Here is a 22,427-nt window from a genome sequence, read left to right as displayed (position 1 = left end):
CTTACTTTAATGCGTTTAGGATCGATGAATCTGAGACCGATAAGACCGTACGCGTTCAGAAATGGGAATCATTCTTGGAAACAGGCGAGGAAGCGCAAAAAGACATTACAGCAGATGAGGTGAAATCAACAGAAACAGAAACAACATCATCATCATCAACCGTAGAGCCTGTAGCAGAAGAACAACAGCAATCAGAAAGCGATAATGTCGAAACAGAAATGGAAGCAAGCTAAAAAAAGCTACTTTCAATACAATGAATAATGTACTCTTTATGGATGTAAAAAAGAAGAAGGAAAAAAAATGATAATAAAAAAGGTTTCAATGCTTTATTGCGGTTTTCATTTCTAGAAACACATCCACAGTACGTATGGAGCATGCAGAAGGAAAAGAAAAGTTGTTGGGAAGAGAGAATTCGGGTCTTTTGTTGTTATATGTTTACAGGATATTGATTTTCGTCTTCTTAAAAAATACATATATATGTGCTACATGTTCACAGATACAATAATATTGTGGATAGTTTAAATGTATGTGCAGGGATTTTCTTATACATGGGGATGACTTGTCTAAATATTTATTTAGTAAGGAATCGGTTTAATTATGGAAGCGCATTTGTTGCTTTAAAGAGCTTATTCAGGAGGCTTCGAGGTTATATCCTCAATCCTAATAGCCTTACTTCATCCCTATTGTACCTTAAAAGTCCATAAATTAGTGCCTATACACTCAAACGAGCGAACTACAGCAGCTTTCCATTTTCCCGCCAAAATAACCCCATCCAACCTCAACCTCATCTACAAATTCATCCAAAAAAGCATTTCACACCATAGAACATCCACAAAAACTAAAGCTTCGTCTCATAATTTATTTTTATCGTCATCCTCATCATCATCAAAGACAACAAAGTACTTTTTAAAGATTCCATTATACTCAAGACTTTATCTAAAGCGTTTTGTCCGTTTTTTGTATGGCACACAGCCATCGGCGAATTAAAATAAAAAGATATTAAGGATGTTTACAAGAGATTAATGGCATTTTGTAGACGCAATTTTGAAATTTAGTACGCTTAAGCTTTCATGGCTTTTCCGTTTAGAAGATGAAATTACAAGAGCAAGTCAACAGAAATCAGGTAGTTGTGCAAACAAATTTTTTGTTGAATGATGTGCTGAAAATAGGACGATGAGTACATAATGCAGTCATGCTGTCAATATCAAAATCCTCAATTGATGAGAAATTTACGTCATTGAATATTGATGAGAGTACTTTAGCTGGGCTGAACAGGAAGAAATTTTGTTATGGAAACGGACATAAGCTGGATGATGAGTTTGATGCTGGAGATTGATTATTGACTAAGGTCAAGCAAATGCTCGCTGAGAAACAGATGAGATCACAACTCTGTGGACATTTTCTGTGCTTCTCGGGCTGGATTTACAGTTGAAATTTACTGTGAAGCTTACAGTCTCTGTGCTGTCTTGGTCTGATTTCTTATAGTGTTATTTTGCGAACGAACAAAAAAGACAGCAAGGATTTGTATTGGAACTGTTTGAAAATAATGTCAAAACATGTGATTTCAGACATTTGTGCTGTTGGCTTTCTATAGTTCGGGTTTCTGGACACTGAGAGCGGGACTGGGACTACAACGGAAGTTTCCCAACAAATCTCGGGACCGAGAAGTTTTGATCTGGATATCATAAGACCTGAAGCAATTGTTGATTCTCTTAATATTGCTTGACTAAGCTTCTGTACGGATTTGTCAATTGGCAAAGTGCAGCCAGCGATAGAACCAACTTTAGACTACACCTAAGAGACACAGTAAGTATCACAGTAATTCTACATGACCAGCAAGGTAAGTAAGTAAGCTTCTTCATCCTCCGACCACTGAACATCATAAATGGATATTCCAAAGTGAGTAAGATGAAACGAATGTAAACATTTATTTTATTTAGTTCTTTAATCTTTTAAAGAGCAAACTTTTCTTTCTTTTCACTTCCATCAAGGAGATAATAAAAAATTTACTTGGATTGTGATGTTCAACTCTTTTCATATTATTTGGACTTCTTCATCCCTCAGATCCATTCTCAATTTTTAATTAAAATTTGATCTTAAATGATTTATGATTGAATGTGATGTAAAGTCAAGAGGTGAATGGAACTGTTCACTTTTCAGTGCGGTATCTGTGACCGAAAATCGTGCAAAAAATACTGAATCAATATTTGCGAGAAAAAAATAAATTTTTTGATTGCATCAAGTTTCCTTCCGTCCTTATGAAATTATAATGAGGCCACTTTTTTGTCACGTCCTCGATTGAAAATCAATTTTTTTTTGCTGCTCAAACAACAAAATGAGCACAATATGAGTGTGGATCATTATTACTCATAATGATTATTAATGGGATTTTGAAGGATTGAACACTTCATCGATGCTTGATTGTTAAAGCCTTGAGTGTGAAAATTTGTGCTAATCTTTTCAATTATTGCAGGCATGTCGATTGTATTTGGTGAACAAAATGCAGTCAGACTTGACTTGCTGTATGAATTCTATTTGTTTGTTTACTTTTGAAAGTTATTGCGAGCTTAAGCAGCACACCGCAGTCGCTTTGGCATCGGGACGTCCGTATTAATGGTAAGACACAAAGTTGCCCTGACGGCACTGTGACGGGGAATTTCGAACTATATTTAGGGCGAAAAATGCTGTTCACTGCATTGTGCCTCTCGCCCTTAAAGGCAAAGAGCATGTATTCATGTCAAAAACCACAACGGTACCAACAAACGGTCAATTTGCCTGTATGATAAGTGAGTTCTGAGAATCCTCACAGCATAGCTAACTAGAAACAGATCCCATCTAAAAAAAACCTGTATAGCTCCAGTAAGTAAACATCAAGCTTTGAATACATAACAATACAACCATTGTCAATCAACTTCCATCTCTGCTCCTGATTATCTTAACCTCAACAACAATCAACAATCCCAATTACAATGCCAAACAAATCCATTCCAAATACATATTAGCTATTAATTCGAATGGGAAATCTCAGTCATAAGGGTAACTCTTATCGCAATTGACCAGCATGATTGTTTTTTGACTTCTGATTGAGTGATTTCATTAAAAAGTCCATTGAACTTTAACCGCAATGTTTTTTGCTGCTTACATCCCATGACACTTGAAGAGTTTACGACATTTTCTGCTGTAAAACCTCAAAATAGTCTGTAAACCAATCATGTCCCACTAGCTTTCCATCCTCAGAATTAAGAATTTCTATGAATAATTATTGTAGTCAATAAAACATTGACATTGATATTGAGAGATTAATGGAATATTTTCATCTCCATTTCGACAGTAATTAGTGAGCGCAAAAAATAAACAACAATTTCATATCCTATGTTATGACATTAATCATTATGATTTACAATAGCAACAAGCTTGTTGAAATTTAATATGTTATTGATTGAGTGTTGCTATGTGTGCAGTACTTACGTACGTTATGAAAGAAAGATTGCGAATTATTATTGCTAAGATATTTCATGCATTCTTTTACGGATTTTTCACCGCAGGTGAATTTTTCCTCGATTGATTCCGTGGAATTTTGTTATTAAGCAGACTATGCTGGATGTTATGTAGATCCAGGTGAGATAATGTTGACGAATTGACTTCAAATTAATGGGTTGAATGGGATGAAGTCAGAATTATCTGGATGTAGCCATTTGACTGATCAGGTATTAAGGGTTCAAGGCAGAGCCTTCATCATTCTGTCACTCGGGATTTATGCATCAATTCAGATTAAAAGTCGGAGAATCCTCAAAGATAATCCGCTATCTTAACAGATATTCGTTTTATAATCTATACTTAATTAAGATTAAGCTCATAATGAGGAAGTAAACAAATTTTTGTTGACTTGACTCATAGTTATCTGAATCAAAAAGTACATCAAACGTAAACGATAATTCCGTACGCACATTTAAAATCGTTATCGCTGAGATTTTTTTATAGAAAAAAAATACCTATTTAATCATTAGTTTGTAATCAGCGATAGTTCAAATGGAAAGCCATAAAACTCAAGGTGAAATTTTTCGATAAGGAACCCGATAAAGTGAGGGGAGCTATGACTTATTGCTTTAAAATGGAATTTTAATTGATGTAAAATAGTTGGTTGGAAGTTTTTTTGGGCATACGTGTGGAAATAATTAAGTTAAGATTCCAATTTGGAAAATATATGCGATGATGATGACGATAAGTTAGGTGCCGGGATCTAGGGACGGAGAGGGTGCTGGAGGTTCAAACCCTCTCCCGTTTTTGCCCCTTTTTCAAAAACCACACCTAACCTTTTAGGTTTGATTCATGACGTCATGGTGCATTTACAGCACCATCGTCATCATGTGTAACTCGAGATTCGAGGCATAGACAGCCACTTGAATCGTCCCAATGGACATCGATTAGCGTTAATTATATTGACTGTCGTGTTGTCAACATTCAAGTTTTCCCTGTCAGGTTCTAATGTATTTATAATTCACCTTCCAATTTCACTAAAAATCACAATCAAGAAGGATTCGAACTCATTCAAATTTCTCAAACTAATGATTCTTCAAATCTTAATTTTCTCTAAATCAACTCCTTCAATTGACTTGATTATAACTCTCAAATATTGCAAAATTCAACCTAATTCTCAAAATTCCCACAAAAACTCAGTTGCAGCTCCTTCAAAATAATCAAATAGGCACATATCAAATCTAGTACGATAACGTATTTACTTTAACAAATTCGATTAATTTCACAATATTTTCAATACTTTTGTTATGAATTGATTTGAAACACTTTATGCACCTGAATTTCGATGCATGTATTGAAAACATAAAGCGATAGTGCATGCATGAATTTTTGTTATTTTGTGCAATAACTCGTGCATCTCATATAAATTTTAATTTTATTAAGCTTCAATGTAAATTATGAATTGATTTCAATTATTCAGTGGAAAACATGTTAATTAATATTTGAATATTCGGTGGGATTTACGGATTTAGTGGATGCAAATCATTTATTGCCAATTAATTAACTCGACACTGCATGACTTAATGAGGAATTTAACACAAAAAACAGTTTCCACTTTGCACGAAATTAATTATTTTTTTTTGTACGTACAGCACATTTATCTGGAAATTTTCACGATTATTGCCGCACTTGCGAAGCGAAAAAACTTTTCTATGAGTTTTTCTTGTTTCTGCCTTAATTTTCTTTTCCAATTGTGGTGTATATTTGCTTTCATGGATTTCTCAAAACTTGGTTGGAGACGACGAAGAAGAAAATTAAAAAAAAAATATTTTTTTTTTGACTTCAAAACTTTTTCTTTCCTGTTAAACGTTTTCACAGACTTTTATTGACTAAAGCAAGTCTTTGGACTTTATTATTCGCGATTTCTTAACAACATTGAAACAATCAAAAGTAATTTCGCATGCATGCGAATTATAACAAAAGCATGAAACATTGAGATTATGTTTTGAAAAACATTCAACATTGAAACATTCAGCATTCAAATCTTCATTCATAATTTTTAATAGATATGTATGATGAAAAAAGACTTACTAATCGTAAAATTCTGATCAATAGTCATTATTGACTTTTGCTTTAATCTTTTTTTTTGTGCTGCACATTTTCAAACTGATGTAATTTTGCTTCCTCAAAAGAGCCGAAAGCGATTGTAGATCGAAAATATATGTGTGCACTTTAGCATGAGATAAATATCCATGATGATAAAATCTTACATTCACACCATGTGCTTGCATTTCTTTATCAACTGGGTATGGTTTGATTGTGTGCGACATAATTGTAAGGTTTTAAATCTTTGATGACAAAGGAATAAGTATTCTCAGTCATATTTTATAACTTGTAGAGAAAGGTCAATTTATTAAGTGTGAAAATGATTTTTGAACTAACAGAAGTTAATAAAGCACCACAGCACTACAGTGCCACAAATGACCGGAAGCTGAACTATTCCTTTACCTGGAAACAAGTGTTTATAAATATTAGCTTTTATATAGGCATAGTATCATTCATAGTTAGTTTTACATATTTATTCATATTAGCTATCAATGCTTATATTGATTCCAATACGCCAATCAAAGATACTCCATATCTTGCCAAACTAATTTACAGTAATGGTGTAGAAAGTGGATCTGGATGTACAGCATTTTTGATAAAAAGTGAGTAATACGAATGCAATATTATGAAATTGTCAGTTTCTATAGAAGTAGTTCACTTATTAAGGCCCGAAATTTTACTAAACCACAGACAATTTTAGAGATTTTGTTACAGGAAGGGGTTAGGGGTCAAAAAGTCATTTTTCACGTCCAGTCAGAATTTTATGAGAAAGAGTATGTGTATATATGGCAAGATTGAGTGGATTTTAAGAGTTTTTCACAAATAATCACTGGAAGATTCTGACAATTTGATGAATTTTTTTCAATAAAAGAACTCCACTTCCACTTTTTGACCTTGGAAATTTAACTTTTAAGCATATCACTAATTTGAGAATTTTTAAACCAAACATGATGAATTTTCCGTTGAAAGGAGCTCTGTCTCCTAAACCCCCATTCCGGCTCTGTACCTAACTAACACAATTTTGTAACATTACGTAGTAAATTAATAACATTCGTAGAAATTTCAAGAAATTACTTGAAATTGATGTAGATTTTATAACAAATAAAAATGACGTAGAATCTTGCAATTTTAATCAATCTATAACATGTATAACAGGGAATAACACATGGAATAGCATTCTATAACACAGAGTAATCTGGTGATTGATAACAAAAGAATCAAACGGTTAAACTCTTTGAAAAAAAAAGAAAAAAAAAAATTGGTTTTAGCGATAATGACTCAACCGCGTGAACACGCGACTGTAAATTAACGTGGCATTAACTAGTCATAACTTGTTTATGTCCAATAAGGTCATGAGTTATTTTTTCATAATTTTAATAGACAATTTTAATGATGCTAAACTATTTTCACACAGACCAAGGTAGAGGAACGCTTAGAATAAGAAATAGGGCTGATTTTGCACTAATTTGTTCCAAACGTTCCTTGAAAAACTGTATAAATGTTCAAAAATTTTGAAAAAAATAATCTTAATGCTTCCCATAACTTTCATTTCAGATTCAATTTTATTATCAGCTGCTCACTGCTTAATGCTTAATAATAACGCCACAATGTAAGTCAAGCTGATTAAATTTCTAGAAAATGTATTAATATTTTTCAATTATTTTTCCCTAATTTCTATGAATTGTAGAACAGCAGTACATATAGGAGGAACAAAAGAAAGAAATTATGAAGATATGCTTAAAATTCCTGGTACACAACTTCATTTCAAATCAGATTATGATCTAGAAGATAGCGATTTTGCTGTCATAAATTTAGAATATCCAATCATTCCAACAGATGCAGTTAGACCACTTAGTATTGCCCCACGTGGCTCAAGTATTCCAAAAAAATTAATATTTAATGAATGGTCTGATGACTCGATTGACAATATGGACTCAGTTCAAGTCACCGTTTCTGTAATAGATCTACTAGATTGTCTTATAAGCTATCGAAATATCAACATAAATCTCAATATTTATGGATCAAATTACAAGTATAAAAGACCAATATTTTTTTGCACCGATGGCGGATGTAAGTCTATAAAATTGGAACTTATGCAATTTTTTAATTAATTATTTCAAAAAATAGATATCAGGGCAGGAAATAGTGGAACTCCAATAATTGCAACTGATAGTGATGGTTATGCTTATGGATTACTATCGAAAGGACCAACAGAATCATATTCAGTTCCAAACATTTTTGTCGACCTGAGAACTTTTATTGATGAAATTGATGAGGATGAGGGGATTGCCAGTTGATGAAGAAGTGCCTGCTTATTGAGAAATTATGAATTGTGATCCTTAACCCGATTGACACATATTGAAATGTTGCCATTACGGCTAAATACTTAGCAAAGCTACTTAGAACCACGTGGCAGCTACTGGACACTGCTACCGCCTCGTCACCATAATGGCAACATTTCAATATGTTCCGATTCGGTTATAAATTATTTCGAATGGTGTGAATGTCAAAAATAAAGCTTAAGTTCTTTTATGCATTCCAAAAACTGTTTGCATTAATTTACGTCTCACTCTACCGCGATAAAAATGCACTCAATTAATATGATTCTTTTAATCGATTGCAGTAATTGCATTATAAAAGTACATATCAGTGCAAAGCGTTTGTAGCATTGATTCTGATGAAATTGAGTATGCTGCTTGCATTTTGTCGATGTTTTATATGGTATGAGCAGAACTGGATTATGATATTGTCTGGAAAAGTGTGAAATCGAGCGACTTCCTTAATATGGCTGCTAACAATGTTAATATTGTGTCAGAGCTTGAAGTCGACTCGACTAGACTGAGAGCTCCAATCTGACACACTTGAAGTTGACTCGACCTGACTTAGAGCCCGAAGTCGACTCATTTGGAATCGATTCGACTCGACGTCAAACTCTGCTCCTCCTAGACCTCAGGTGCTATAATTCAAATTATGAAAGCATTACAAGCTTTCTATACGCTTCTATCCGTAAAACATCACAAAAACATCTCTAATGATTCAATTTCCCAAGAGAGAATTGTCTATAAAGCCTACACACATCTTACTCACACGTCATTATTTAATTACATAAATTGATATTCACAGATGTAAAATAAATCAAATCCACCTGACACCACACCCTAATAACCATAGACTCGTGCTCATCCTTTATTCTTTAATGACATTTGTTATTGATGTATAGCATTATGTCATTAAAGATTGTAGCTTAATGTCTCAATAATTTTGCCACCCTGAAAATAGCAAAAAATTCTTTCATTAAAATTCTCGCCTTGAAATTTCATTTGAACCTGACAATAATAATTAATCAGCAGCTGGAGTGTTATCAATTGTAATAAAATTTGTCAAAATCGTGTTGGACATAATCGTAAAGTCTCGAGAGATGATGTCATTTGGACCCCTTTATCAGTTGGACGTAAGAAGTCTCGGTTCATGTGTCAGAATTATGGATCGTAAAAATCCAGACTTGAGAGTTATGAAACCACAGAAATGACGTAAGATTGACTGTGAATGCGCTACAGAACCCAATAAATAATTAACAGCCGTGCCAATTTCAATACCCAAAAATGAAAACATTTTTCATTCATCCTGACTAGTCCCATTCACCAATATGCAGTATCGATTAGTAATCGACCACTTTCATAATTTATACACATATATTTAGGTCAGAGCGGTCGCAGATGCATATGTACATATTCAGCTGCAAAATTGCAAACATGTTAATCGGTAAACATGAAAAAACCTCACAGTCGCAAATTTTTCAGCTTTGGCGGTCTTGTCAATCCATTATCACATTTTAGATTTTAATTCCAAATGTGCTGCAAAATGCAATTTTATGTTAAACATATAAAATATCGTGAAAATCAATTACTCGAAATGTGCTAACTTATTAAATTACATTTACAAATTGCATTAATAATTGATAGTGTGGTTGGAACTGCTACCATAAAAGGACTTTCCACGACACTACAATGTAAATGCATTAATAATTTTTATTTTAATATTCAGCTAGACAGGGTCAAAAATTAATGAGCGAAGATAGAAAAACTGACAAACGTAATTAACATATTTTCTGCTGCTTAAATTCCATTTTTATCTATTCAGACATAACACTAAGTTAAAATACACATAGTTGAATGATAAAAGAAGAAATAGAAACCATTACAATATTTTTATCATCATCGCTATTATTATTGAGCCATTAAAAATGATGCGTGCTGAATTCTTTCTTTTCCATTTTGTGGAATTTTTTTCTTTTTTTGTGTTTCTTCGTATTTTTCGCATATCTATGAAATGTTGAGGGATTGGGATTGAAAGTTGTAAAATCCGTTTTCAAATAATTCTCAAAAAGCTCAGAAAATGTTCCAAAAAGCTTGAATTATTCGTCACAAAGCTTGAATTAATCTTCAAAAAAGCTTCAATTATTCGTCAACAAGCTTAAATTGTTCTTCAAAAAAGCTTGAATTATTCTTCAAAAACCTTGAATTATTCGTCAAAAAAGTTTGAATAATTCTTCAAAAAGCTTGAATTATTCATCAAAAAAGCCTGAATTATTCTTCAAAAAGGCTTCAATTATTCTTCAAAAAGCTTCAAATATTCTTCAAAAAGCTTGATTAATTATTCTAAAAGCTTACATATTTATTCAAAAATCTGCAATTATTCTTCATAAAGTTCTTAACAGAATCACTTTAATCCATGCAATTCAAGCACCAACAAAACATAAAACTGCATCCATCAAATTCAATTTTCTCATAAATTACATTCCATCATAAAATTCATCCATCCAAAAAGAAGTAAAAAGTAATCATAAATCACAGCATAAATCATAACACCACATCCAATTTTGATAATGAACCATCCGCTTGAAGGTAAAATAAGGAACAAAAAATTTCTTTTCTAATTTGCAAAGCCAGCAATAACACACCTTTACCGCAAAAAGGTCTTTCCATTGTTCATTTTTATGCTTTATTTTTTCAACTTCTTACATTTGACTGTCTCTTCATATTTATTAGCTATGGTTATCGATTTCCTTCACCATTTTCATAATTAACTTTCCTTTTCTATAGAAAGGAATTATCATCATCATCATTGTACCAACCCTGATTTTCCATTCTATAATTTATCATATTTCGCTTTCATTATTCACTGATTATTGACTATGGTAAAGAATAAGATCCATTTATTTATGTAGGTTATGCATGTCGAAATGTGAAAAATGTTTGTTGGTCAGGTGATTCCTACCGATAACAATGGATGTAACACTCCTGTTGATTAAAGTCCTATTGACCTTTATTGGATGTGATTTGTAGGGCGTCATATATGCTATTCTAGATCTATTTGTGGCCTTCTATGCTCGAAGTAATATTATTGCAATAATCAAAGGCATTAAAATGCAAACTGTCAACGTAAATAAGCAGACAGCTTGAATATTTAATGAGTAAACATTAATTAAAGTACCTTAAAATCTAATTGTAGAACGGTTGCTCATATATGAACATTTCAGTCTTGTTAGACGAAGCTTTTATCATAAATTGTATCATGTGCTTATTATTTCATGAGCGTAATAATGAATGAATATTTATAGAAGATTATTTAATAATGCAATTAAATTCACAGTAATGCACACAATTAAATTAATTAAAATTAATAATTTAATGCAGATTTTGAATGAAATTTAATATTGTTAGGGTTTTTGTGGGAGTTTTGGGGAGGGATGAATATAAAGTTTTTCCTTATTTTTTACTCATTTTACATCTCATGACTGATTATATGAATCCTTAATTAATGAGATACACATTAAATTCCGATATTATATTGTGGTTTGTATGATATTTGAATTATTGACTTAATTCCTTAAGATAATGCAAATATTTACGTGGCATATACACCTGGCAATTACAGGGACATCGAGGTCATAGCGAGGGAGGGGATCTTAGCTTCGACTACAATAATTCTTCAATTTTCCAGGATTTTGTGAAAAAAGAATCAAAATAGACTATCGTCCTGTGCGGCACAAATCGGTATGTGCCAAATGCCGTCTTTTTAGCTACCAAACGGTAACAGCTAACATTTGGTATTATTGCTTGCTTTAACGGAACCATAAAAACTCCATGGAGGAACCTTCTTCATCTATGTCGTTCGGGCATTGCTCGCTCACAATAAAACACCTACCTACACCCCTGACCGACCTTAACCTTCCACCAACATACTACTTAGATAACACATCGTTATCAAAATCAAAGTGAGAAGCCTGACAAATTCATTTTTGTTATTATATTTGTTTGTCAACACACACTTTAAATACACCATTCAGATTGATAATGTCATACGTTAAGCTATCAGTAAAAATAAATTCATACGACTTATGCTATTTATAAATTTTGTTCTCACATAAATTTTTAAAGCAAGAAAAAGAATATTTTTGAATCTCATTATTTTGCCTCCCACGTATGTTTGTCTTATCATTTTATGTCTGTTCAATGACTTTGACTTTAATGTTTTTGTGTCTATGGTAACACTTGCTTTAAAGAATATTGATGTTATGCGTAAATATAGAATGCATCTTTGGTGTAGGTTATGCTGTTTTAGGGGTCTAACTTACTTAATTCGCCACTCTCAGTTGCCATCTAAAACTGGCTCTGACGCTGGCTTTCACTTGCCAATTTCCAATACTACATGATGTACTGTTTCTGTCAACAGACTCCTTCAGAATTTTGGCACTTTTTGGGAAAAAACGGCAATTCGTCTTTACTTTGCTGGTCATACAGTTCAATTATGATACATGACCATGCATAGTTACCGCCTAAAGCTGGCTTCACTGTTGGCTTCTTTACCAACTTACTCGGCTGGTCGTACCGATCAATTGCGATTAATGGCCTCCCTATTGGCTTCCGATTGACAATTTTTAATGTACAAACGACAATATCCTACAGATATTTTGGCGATCCAGACAAAAACATTACAATCTCCACCAGACCCCTCACAAAATGTCAGGCAGGGATGTATATCGGGAAATGTCAAACAAGATGTCAATAAATTGATGAAATTGACAGGATGTGTGGCTTTTATTGCCTTCCAAATTCCATAAATAAACAATATTTATGAAGTCATAAAGCTGCAAATTTCCGAATGCATTTAAAACTATTGAAAAAAATGATGTGAATATCAAATTGGTATCAATTGAAATTGAACGTGAATAACATAATTTTATAATTCAGCAGAATCAGATTACTGATTTGGTAATTTATGCTCAATTTGTTAAATGAGCGTATATCCAATATGCCTTGCGTAAAATTTCAAATATATATAAAATCCTTTAATGCATCCTCACACTCATGTTTACTGATGTGTGTTTACTCATTCATTCCTTCCCAATTTGCGGATTTTCATCCAGATCAATATTGTTTTTCATTTCACATTTCAATAACATTTAGCAAATGTTAGCATTTTATTTTTATATTTATATTATTTTAATTTATAGCCTATCCAGAAAAAGTTTTATCTTTTTGTGATATACATACATACAGTTAACATCAGATACATAGACTATAAAAATATTGAAGACATAAAATATCAATTCCGCAAAAAAAAAATAATTTATATATGAATCTGCTGCATTTGCTTGGATGTTTTTTGTGTGACCTTTATCTGTCTATTGATTTTAATAATTTATTGTGCTAAAATTTTATATCATCAATAAAAGAATTGAGAATGAAAAATTGAAGGTTCATTGGATAAAGACGAAAGAATGGCAAGTTATGAAGACATTATGGGTTTGTGATGTCTGGAATGCATCATATAAATACACAATTTCTTATTTTCAAAGATCAATTGTGATCCAATAAGTTTGTTGGGAATATATCAACTGTCGTTTAATATTCAATTTGTATTTGCAACTAAAATTGGTTGATTTTCCCCTTTGGGTGTTTCTTTGGATAAATTTTTTCAAAATTTTCGACTTTGAATTAATTTTTCTCGTAATCTGGCAAATTTATAGCTCCATTCTTTATATACACTTACGTTTGTGCAGATTTCATTTATGTACAATTATTTTTTACCGTCATGCTTTATTTAATTAAATATTTCAATTTTTATGCCAGTTTCTCGGAATCAAAATATCAAATTCCGACTTTCAACATGAATTTTTTGCACTTTATTCTACTTGTCACTATGGTTGAGTTGATATTTCGAGTGTATTACACCTAAAACTATCGTTTTTTGCTCTTTAAACACTGCAAAAATCCTTAATTAAAGAGAAAAATTGAAATTTTAGTGATTCCGAGAAACTTTTCCTAATCCGTGAGAAAATTCATTTTTTGATTTTTTGTTTTTGTAGGAATTAAAGACTAACAATACAAAATAAAGACAGATTGAGATATTATAATTAATATTTTAACGAAATTAACAATTAGTTAATTTGTTTAATAAGTTAAAGTAATGTTTTTCTATGAAGCAAATTTTGTAGTTTTTGAGACACGAATTAGACGAATTTGACTTATCCAGAGAATCACCCCTTTTATAGTTTTTGGTCCCTTTCATATTAATATTCAGTTTGTTTTTGAACTCTGAAGAATAAACATCATTATTATTTGAATCCACTGGAATTCTAAACTTCAGCAGAGCTTGCTAGTTACTTTTACCAAATATTATACTCTAACAACCAGAGAATAGCCATTTCGTCATTTAATGGAGCTTTTAAAAAAGCCCAAAATTTAATTCTTTGTTTACAATCTTAAATCTTCAATTTTACAAATCATGGACATAATTACTTATCATGTCATCAATCTTTTGTTAGATTTTAGCTCAAAGTTATCTATTCAGTAAGTTACAAGCTTGTAAAAACTTGAGAAATTACATGAATTTGAAATTTTTGGTTTTCCTGTTCCTAGATAAATATTTCATTTTTGACAACATCCCATAACTATAATTCAATGGTGCACAACAGTCATTCTACTCCCCAAAGCATTACATTTCCTTTTACAAGTAGAACACAATACATCCAGCAAAATTTCCATCTCCACATCCGTATTTCACCCATTCATTCATCCGAAAAAGTGAGAATTTAGTCACATTTCATCTTACAGAAAATGCACTCAAAGTTATTGAAAATAAGAAGTTGGAAGAAGCTTTATCACCTTCAGTTTTATAATCGACTTTCATGTATTCTTTTCTTTCCTCATTCTAGAGCTATATGCTGCACAATATAATAAATTGTTACGCTGCCATTTCAAAGAAATTTGTTTTCTTTTTTTTTGGCTTTTAGCATCTACTTTCCGAGATGTTTGATTGATCACTTTTTGAAACAACACTTTACGCATCTTTTGGGACTACACATTAGGGATATTGGTAGATTCAAGATTCCAGGAAATTTATGGATACAGTTAAAATTGATCATAAAACTTTTGAATGTAAAAGTTTCACATCCCTTGTTGGCGTTACTTTTTAAAAAAGATGAGGAACATGAGACGATTCTTCTTTTCAGCATCGATTCTTGTCTTAAATTTATGATTTTTTTTTTACAGCTTACGAGAATATTAAAATATTTTATTTATTCTTCTCATGATTTATGATTATTTTAATGATAATTCTCATGAATTTGATTAAATTTTCAGTTCAAGCAACTTCTTACGTTCATTTATATTTGAGGATAGATGGAAGGCTGGAATGTTTAAGTATCGAATTTCGTGATTTCATTACAAATAATCATAAATTTTGATGAATTTAGATTTAGAAATTGTATTTGGATGTCGTTATCAAGTAATTGAATGCCGTAATAGTCCTTCAGTATTGTTGATTGAGGAGATATTGACGGAAATTTATTAAAAGTGGAGTGAATCTATCATAATAAGATGAATCGGTACATTCATGATAAATGTTGGGTATTGACGAATAACGGCATATTACTTGGAAGGCTTAACTCTGTCTTGGATCATTTTCGGCTTAAACAATGCTTCGATTCTTACGTTGTATAGCTCAAATGTATCTTAAGCACAGCCATACCTTACCAATATCCCGTTAAACCATCCATAAGCCCAAAAGATAACATCACCAAAAAAACATCCAACACTGTCATCCATCAAATAAATTTACACCAAATTTATGCACAAAATTCATAAATAATGATGACTCCATCAAAATATTCCATAATCATCTTAATTGAAGGTTAACAAGGCCAATGAAGTATATTAATTATCATTAATTGGATGCAAAATTTGTTTTATTTTCATTTAATTTCGTAAAAATGATGTGCAAAATAATTCATCAAATTAATTATATTTGATTAATTGACCACGCTTCATCGGTGTTTATTTTTATATATTCTTATTTAAGAGATAACCTGGCGAATGTGTCAAAAATGATCTTGCTGAGTTGCAAACATAGACCCACACAGTAGCAGTTGTTTATTTTGATTAATCCCCAGACTAATCTATGGGGTTATTCACGTATGACGACTGATTTATAGATGTTAGATGATATCGATGTGAATAGTGATACAGCTTACAGATGTAGGAAGAGGATTGACTGATAATTTATTCACGTTCCACGTTTTAGGTGAGCCAATTGGATTGTTGATTAACGCTAGTGAAGGTTTACGCTGGTTGTGTCTAAATACGCTACTGCTACAGCCCTAGTACTCATAACTCGTCTATATGAGTTCTGCTCCAGCTATAAGCATGCTTAAAGAACAGCTTACAACTATGGAATCAAATTGTATTAGTACAGGAAGCAATACCGGAGCATTAATTGTAAATCCAGATTCCATGCTGAAAACCCTAGTCAGATATGCTGTCAGTAGACAGTACCCAATTCAGCAGACATCACTTCCGAATCAACCCATTATGAGAAATCACACAAAATTGTTTTTAATTGCTGTAATGTTTGTACAAGTTTATTTCCCTATGAGCATGATGAGGAACTGTTGATTGACAAAGTAAGAGAAATAAACATTAGATAATTAGCAAGTTGAAATGAGAGTTGTAGGTAGGTAGGACAGAAATAAACAATATTTAATTCCGTTTCGTTTCAATTTTATGAATGTAATGTAAGGAAATAATGTTATGGTCATGGTTGGAACTAACGTATGTGATAATCAGACAAATTTTCCATATAAAATAATTAACAATGAACAAGAAGCGCCAGAATTATCACTAAACAGTTAATAATGTCTAATAAGTTTGCGTAAATGAAATAAATTAATTATTTTAACATTAAGATCGAAGGTGATTACAAATAGTTAGTCATAATGGACACCTACACGCCGCTACAGATTTATGGTACAATACATAAGTAAATGCTGTCATAAATCATCGGAGATGAAAGGAAAGAGCGAGAAAAAAAATTATTAACAAAAAGCACTTAATAATTAATTTCCAACATGAGTAATTAACGTCCATGTCGTCGTTTATGTGTGTACATATTCGTTTCCAATTCAGTAAACTTCATTTATGCTTGAAATATTTAATTTAGCGCCAAATTATGTTTAATATTATTAATAACTTTGATAACCTTCCGCTTATTGTGTGACTGATTTCTCATCACATACGCACATTTTATGGACATTTTTACTCATAACACAATGCCATGTGGACCTCCGAAGATGAATCAATCCCATTGTATTCCATAAATAAGTGACACTTTAAATGAGGCCTTTCAGATAGAAATGCGAAAACCACAAATTTTAGAAATTGGACGATATTTCTAAAACTAGTAATTAAAAGTATGACATATTATATATTTTTGGAAAGGTCTTTCTTTTAGGTATCCAAAAAAATTAGTTATAGTTTATGAAATTGTCCAGGGTTGGAACACAAGAGCTTTGAATCATGACAAAACCATACTTTTTAATCACCCTAGTTCGGCATGTTCCAATAACTCAAAAATTTTGTTGTTATGCTTTTATAATAGAACATCCAGCATACTAAATTGCAGTGAAGAGATATTTTGAATACAACTCTGTACAACTGAAAAATCGGTATTTCAACTCTGCCTATTTTTACATGACATTTTCACAAAAATCAGCATAATTAATCACAGGAAACGATTTTTTGAATGATCTAAACGGATTCTGGTAGACAATTTAAAGCATAATTTTATGAGCATAAAAGTTTTTTGATTACATACATTTTGAATTTATAAAATACGTTAAATGTAATTTCTATGCATTTTTCCATTTTTACCCAAATATTATCGTAATTTAGATTTAGTTGAAATTCTTATCTAATTTATAAAAATTAAGATCATAGTAATGAAATAAACATATTAAATATGCTTTAATCAAAAAATAATAATAAAAAGTGAAACATATATGAAAACTTAAATTTACTTGAAAAAATGTGTTTAACGTATTTTATAAATTCAAAATGTATGTAATCAAAAAACTTTTATGCTCATAAAATTATGCTTTAAATTGTCTATCAGAATCCGTTTAGATCATTCAAAAAATCGTTTCCTGTGATTAATTATGCTGATTTTTGTGAAAATGTCATGTAAAAATAGGCAGAGTTGAAATACCGATTTTTCAGTTGTACAGAGTTGTATTCAAAATATCTCTTCACTGCAATTTAGTATGCTGGATGTTCTATTATAAAAGCATAACAACAAAATTTTTGAGTTATTGGAACATGCCGAACTAGGGTGATTAAAAAGTATGGTTTTGTCATGATTCAAAGCTCTTGTGTTCCAACCCTGGACAATTTCATAAACTATAACTAATTTTTTTGGATACCTAAAAGAAAGACCTTTCCAAAAATATATAATATGTCATACTTTTATTTACTAGTCTAAGAAATATCGTCCAATTTCTAAAATTTGTGGTTTTCGCATTTCTATCTGAAAGGCCTCAAATAGACCATTGATTAGTCACGGTTGTCAGGTAATGATCCGCGAATATGTTAAGGAGTTCCAGGAAATTTACATTGACTAACTCATGACGTAGCTTTGTCACTTTTTCGTGCATGAACTGAATTATGTGTGGGTAGATTATTATTATTCGCATTAAATAGTTGACTAACTAGCTATGATGAATATCTGTGTCATTAACAAAAAGTCCATAAAAACATTCATCGCTACTTCCCTTATTAATTGTGCATCATTGAGTGTCTGGAAGGTCCATTATGGACAGACTTACAAATGGGTTTTATGATCTGTTAGAACAATCTTTAGATTACTTAGCATCTGGATCTTCAAGTGGATTTATCAATATATTGGGTGATTTTTGACTACTTTTACTGTTTAGATGACCATGAAGCTACTATCACTTATGATTTCACCATGAGTATTAAGATTAGACTTAATATAACATTTTTATATCATTCTCGGTGATTTAATCGTAATGACTCTTAAATAGGGTTTGACCAAAAGTGCAGCCAGACAGCCTTGGACGATCTACAATGTACAGTCGAAAAATGCAGGACTAGACATGCGATTCTTAGCCAAAAAACGATACAAAACCGACAGAACAGGTTCAAATTCAAAAATCCCAAAAATGCCATAGTCATGAAAAATCATTCAGTTCTATAAATTCAAGCTTTAAATAGTCCAAAACCATAGCAACTCCAGCAAATCCGTCTATTGACACCAAAAAATTCGTAATCAAAAACAACTTACATCTTCCTCAAGGTCAAGTAGCTAATCATATGAAATGTAAACAGAAATGACCTTGACAAAAGCTTTATGCTTTATGACACATATTTTTAATATAGAAAGTACCAAAAAATGAAGGACATAAATTCTGTCACAACATTAAATTTTATGACCAAAATTTCTACATTCACATTAATATTTTTTTATTAGATTTCACGGTCAAATCTGGTGTACATGTGCCATTTGGTATATGCTGTGATTTGAATCACTAATCCGGCTACCTTTTGACGATGCCACTATAGTTTCGCACATATAATAATATTAAATTAATTAATTTATTCACATAAAATGTTTTTTAAAAGATTTATAGATGTTCACCTAATTTGCATCGAAGTGATGTCATTAATAAGACCCACACGCAACAGTCAACATTGAAGCTTTTTTGTTCAACAATGACTCATTTTCACATCGATTCTACCGGCACTTAAAAATAATCAGCAATGAAGATGGTCCATGCCATTCCATATTCCAAAGTGTTTCGCACTCATCATAAGAAGCGACATAATAAACACACATCACACATATTCCTTTCGATTCAGTTGCAAAATTTTCATCAAGCTGTGAACATCGAAAAAGTAGTTTGTGAAGCAGATTGTACAGCAACAATATATAAAAAAATAAAAATAAATCAGAAACGTGCGTTTAAGTTCATTTTTTTGTGTTAAAAAATAAGATTATTTAAGTGAATATAAAAGTGGATTTTTTGTCTTTTGTTTCCATCCATAGAACTTCTTACTTCTTTTATTTTTTGCTATATTCTCAGTGAGGCGGTAGTGATTTATTGAAGTGATAAAAAACTACAATTTGAGGTTTATATTTTATACTCATTCCTTCTTTTCTTAAGAATTAGATTGTGTAAGGAGGATAAGAGAAGCGGAAAAAGAGAAAGACTTTTTTTTTTGCACTCGACAAAATACAAAATTGAGAAGATTCTTTTTTTTTGTCTTACATTTTTTGATGGGAATAACAACTGGTTGAGGAATGAAAATAATTTTTACGATTTTCATTCAATGTCGATTGTCGAAAAAAAAAATTATTTTTTATTGAATAAAGATCAGATAAAATGAGATTACTGTTAGTAGGGCAGATATATCATTTTATATGATTCAATTCCATTAATTTAATATCTTAAGTCAGTCAGAATTATATGATGATACCAAATATGTGATAGGTATGAGATGTTCTTATGCAAATTAAAACTGCTTAATTGATTAGAAAATAGGCGACTTGCTGGCTTGTTGATCAGCTTTGTGTTTAGGAGGATAGGAGCCTCTTTGGGTTGCTATTTACTATCTTCCTTGGCTGAACTCTATTCTTGGAGAACCTCTGCCAGTTCGGAATTTTAAGGACTTTAGAAATGGTTTATTATCAATTTTTTTTGGTGTTCGTCGAGATCTCTTACCATCCACAACGTCAAATACTGTTATCCCAAATAATTGAGCATCCTCTGGGCGTCTAAATACATGTCCAGCCCATCTCAAACGATATTTCCGGGTTGTTTTATAATATTCTAGAGTTAAGCCAAGAAACGCAGACCTGCATTTTAGATACACAGGCATACATTTTTGGTTGCATCTAATAGTTTGTCCTAAGCTACAAACCTAAGTTCTTTGCCTGCTGACTTGCAATTTTGGACAAATACTGACTTATTCAACATATTTGAATCAAGTTTCTTTCGACTTTTTCAACAAGTTCAAAACTTAAATAAACTTTCATTTCTGGCAGAGCTCGTAGTCGACTCGAACTTTTATTGAAAAGTCGACTCAAGTTGACTTGACTCCATATACCCCTAACAGGCAAACAATGTGCTTTCATATTACAGAAAGACCACTACGGTACCTTAAAGCAGTCTCTTTGCGTGTTAGAGTACATTTTAAGTCGACTTCAACCTCTGATTTCTGGATACACTCCTGCCTGTTGATTGACATCAATTTTAAGCGCATTTCGGCATCTTTGTCTTTATTTGTTCTAAAACGTGATTTTATCATAATTCCAAATTTATGGGTATCACAATCTCTTCCACTTAGACAATAGAAATAGGTAACAAAAAAAAAACAGGTTTACATTTTTGCAAAAGATGCAAGGAATCACCATAAATAAAATATTTTTCCCATTCTTATTCAAAATTCATAAGGCATATTGGTACGATCAATACGATTTATTTTTGTGATAACATAAAGTCTAGGAAGGTAGATAACAAAAAAATTTTTTAGTCATGTCAAAAATATCAATTTACTGTTGTGCAAAATTTTTATTTATAACCAAACGTAGGATGGCATTTTGCTCTTTACGTATACGCATATATATTTGGTCTAACACACACCTTACAAGCACTTTAGAATATCATTTTGATGTTGAATTTCTCGATGCTTATTGTGAGGGTTTTTTTACAAATGTTGTGAGTCAAGATTATGGATTATCAGAACCTTCTTCCTACGGTCAGATGATTTTTGTGTATAGAAAGTGGATAAGAAGTCAATAACATAGCTCCTTATTGCCCAAAAATGCAGAGTTTTATATGTAAATGACCCCTGCAATGGACTTTTGAATCTGTTCATATATTACGTGACGAGGATATGTTTCTGAGGTTATGTGACAGTTCAAACCAGTGGTGGGCAACCTTTTGGTAGTACACTAGTGTATCGTAGCACAAAAGTTGTCCACCACTGATTTAAAGCTATTAAAGTCAGTGAATCACAAGTGACAAGACTGGAAAAAAGCTCTAGAAAATCATGTTACCTAACATTTGAACATCCCCTCTCAAATTTTCATTAAAACCCGAGTTAAAAAAACTTCCATCCAATAATTTATCAGCTCTATTGACATTCAGCATGTAAATAGCTTTACCAAACCCATAATGAGTTTCACTGAATACTAATTAAAATCTCATTTTACATTCACTGCAGTATCAACAAGTTGTTATGGGCTTCCCAAAAACAGCCTTCCATTATAGCTACCCGCAAAAATAGATTAAAGATTCTTGTGGAATTTCGGGTTACAAAACACAAAAAGTTTTCATCAATCATTGATTTGATTTGGGGAAATGAAGTCTCAAAATTACTGGTAACTTTCCTCTCTGTGATAAGCTTGAAGTATCGAATTTTCAATATGGATCAGGAATGAAGTGTTGGTGTTTTATTCTTGGCCTTTTTGATTGAAAAATATCA

The 22,427-nt window shown here is 31.8% G+C and overlaps 4 protein-coding genes across 5 annotated transcripts in view; 3 read left to right on the top strand and 1 right to left on the bottom strand.

Annotated features, from left to right (window-relative positions):
- Positions 1-308, top strand: part of barc (RRM1_TatSF1_like and RRM2_TatSF1_like domain-containing protein barc) — a 50,148-nt gene extending 49,840 nt beyond the window's left edge. For both annotated transcript variants that reach the window (XM_070638676.1, XM_070638677.1), the window contains exon 7: positions 20-308. In XM_070638676.1, coding sequence (XP_070494777.1) covers positions 20-233 — 214 coding nt within the window. In that variant the 3' untranslated portion in view covers positions 234-308. The remainder of the gene's footprint in view (positions 1-19) is intronic.
- The window catches only part of rgn (regeneration), a 36,062-nt gene extending 30,737 nt beyond the window's left edge, over positions 1-5,325 (bottom strand). Inside the window, exon 1 of the mRNA XM_070638680.1 lies at positions 5,128-5,325. The gene's annotated coding sequence lies outside the window, so the exon portion shown is untranslated. The remainder of the gene's footprint in view (positions 1-5,127) is intronic.
- A 527-nt stretch (positions 5,326-5,852) lies between these two features.
- Positions 5,853-7,967, top strand: LOC139089253 (trypsin-like). Its single transcript, XM_070638722.1, has 4 exons — positions 5,853-6,185; positions 7,138-7,192; positions 7,271-7,653; positions 7,711-7,967. Exons 1-4 carry the CDS (start codon positions 5,903-5,905, stop codon positions 7,878-7,880), a joined length of 891 nt encoding a protein of 296 aa, XP_070494823.1. The 5' UTR covers positions 5,853-5,902; the 3' UTR covers positions 7,881-7,967.
- Positions 7,968-19,783: 11,816 nt separating this feature from the next.
- Positions 19,784-22,427, top strand: part of LOC139089171 (uncharacterized) — a 28,108-nt gene continuing 25,464 nt past the window's right edge. The window contains exon 1 of the mRNA XM_070638624.1: positions 19,784-19,896. The gene's annotated coding sequence lies outside the window, so the exon portion shown is untranslated. The remainder of the gene's footprint in view (positions 19,897-22,427) is intronic.

Source organism: Chironomus tepperi, unplaced genomic scaffold, assembly GCF_022539635.2.
Source record: "Chironomus tepperi strain 1889 unplaced genomic scaffold, CSIRO-AGI_Ctep_v1 contig_176, whole genome shotgun sequence".
NCBI classification, from domain to species: domain Eukaryota; kingdom Metazoa; phylum Arthropoda; class Insecta; order Diptera; family Chironomidae; genus Chironomus; species Chironomus tepperi.
The sequence above is the reverse complement of the archived record's forward strand: the minus strand, read 5'-3'. Positions and strand labels throughout refer to the sequence as shown.

Coding starts and splice junctions, on each gene's coding strand:
- LOC139089253 (XM_070638722.1), top strand. CDS start 5,903: ATGATTTTTGAACTAACAGAAGTTAATAAAGCACCACAGCACTACAGT. Junction 6,186..7,137: donor TACAGCATTTTTGATAAAAA/GTGAGTAATACG, acceptor CTTTCATTTCAG/ATTCAATTTTATTATCAGCT. Junction 7,193..7,270: donor CTTAATAATAACGCCACAAT/GTAAGTCAAGCT, acceptor TATGAATTGTAG/AACAGCAGTACATATAGGAG.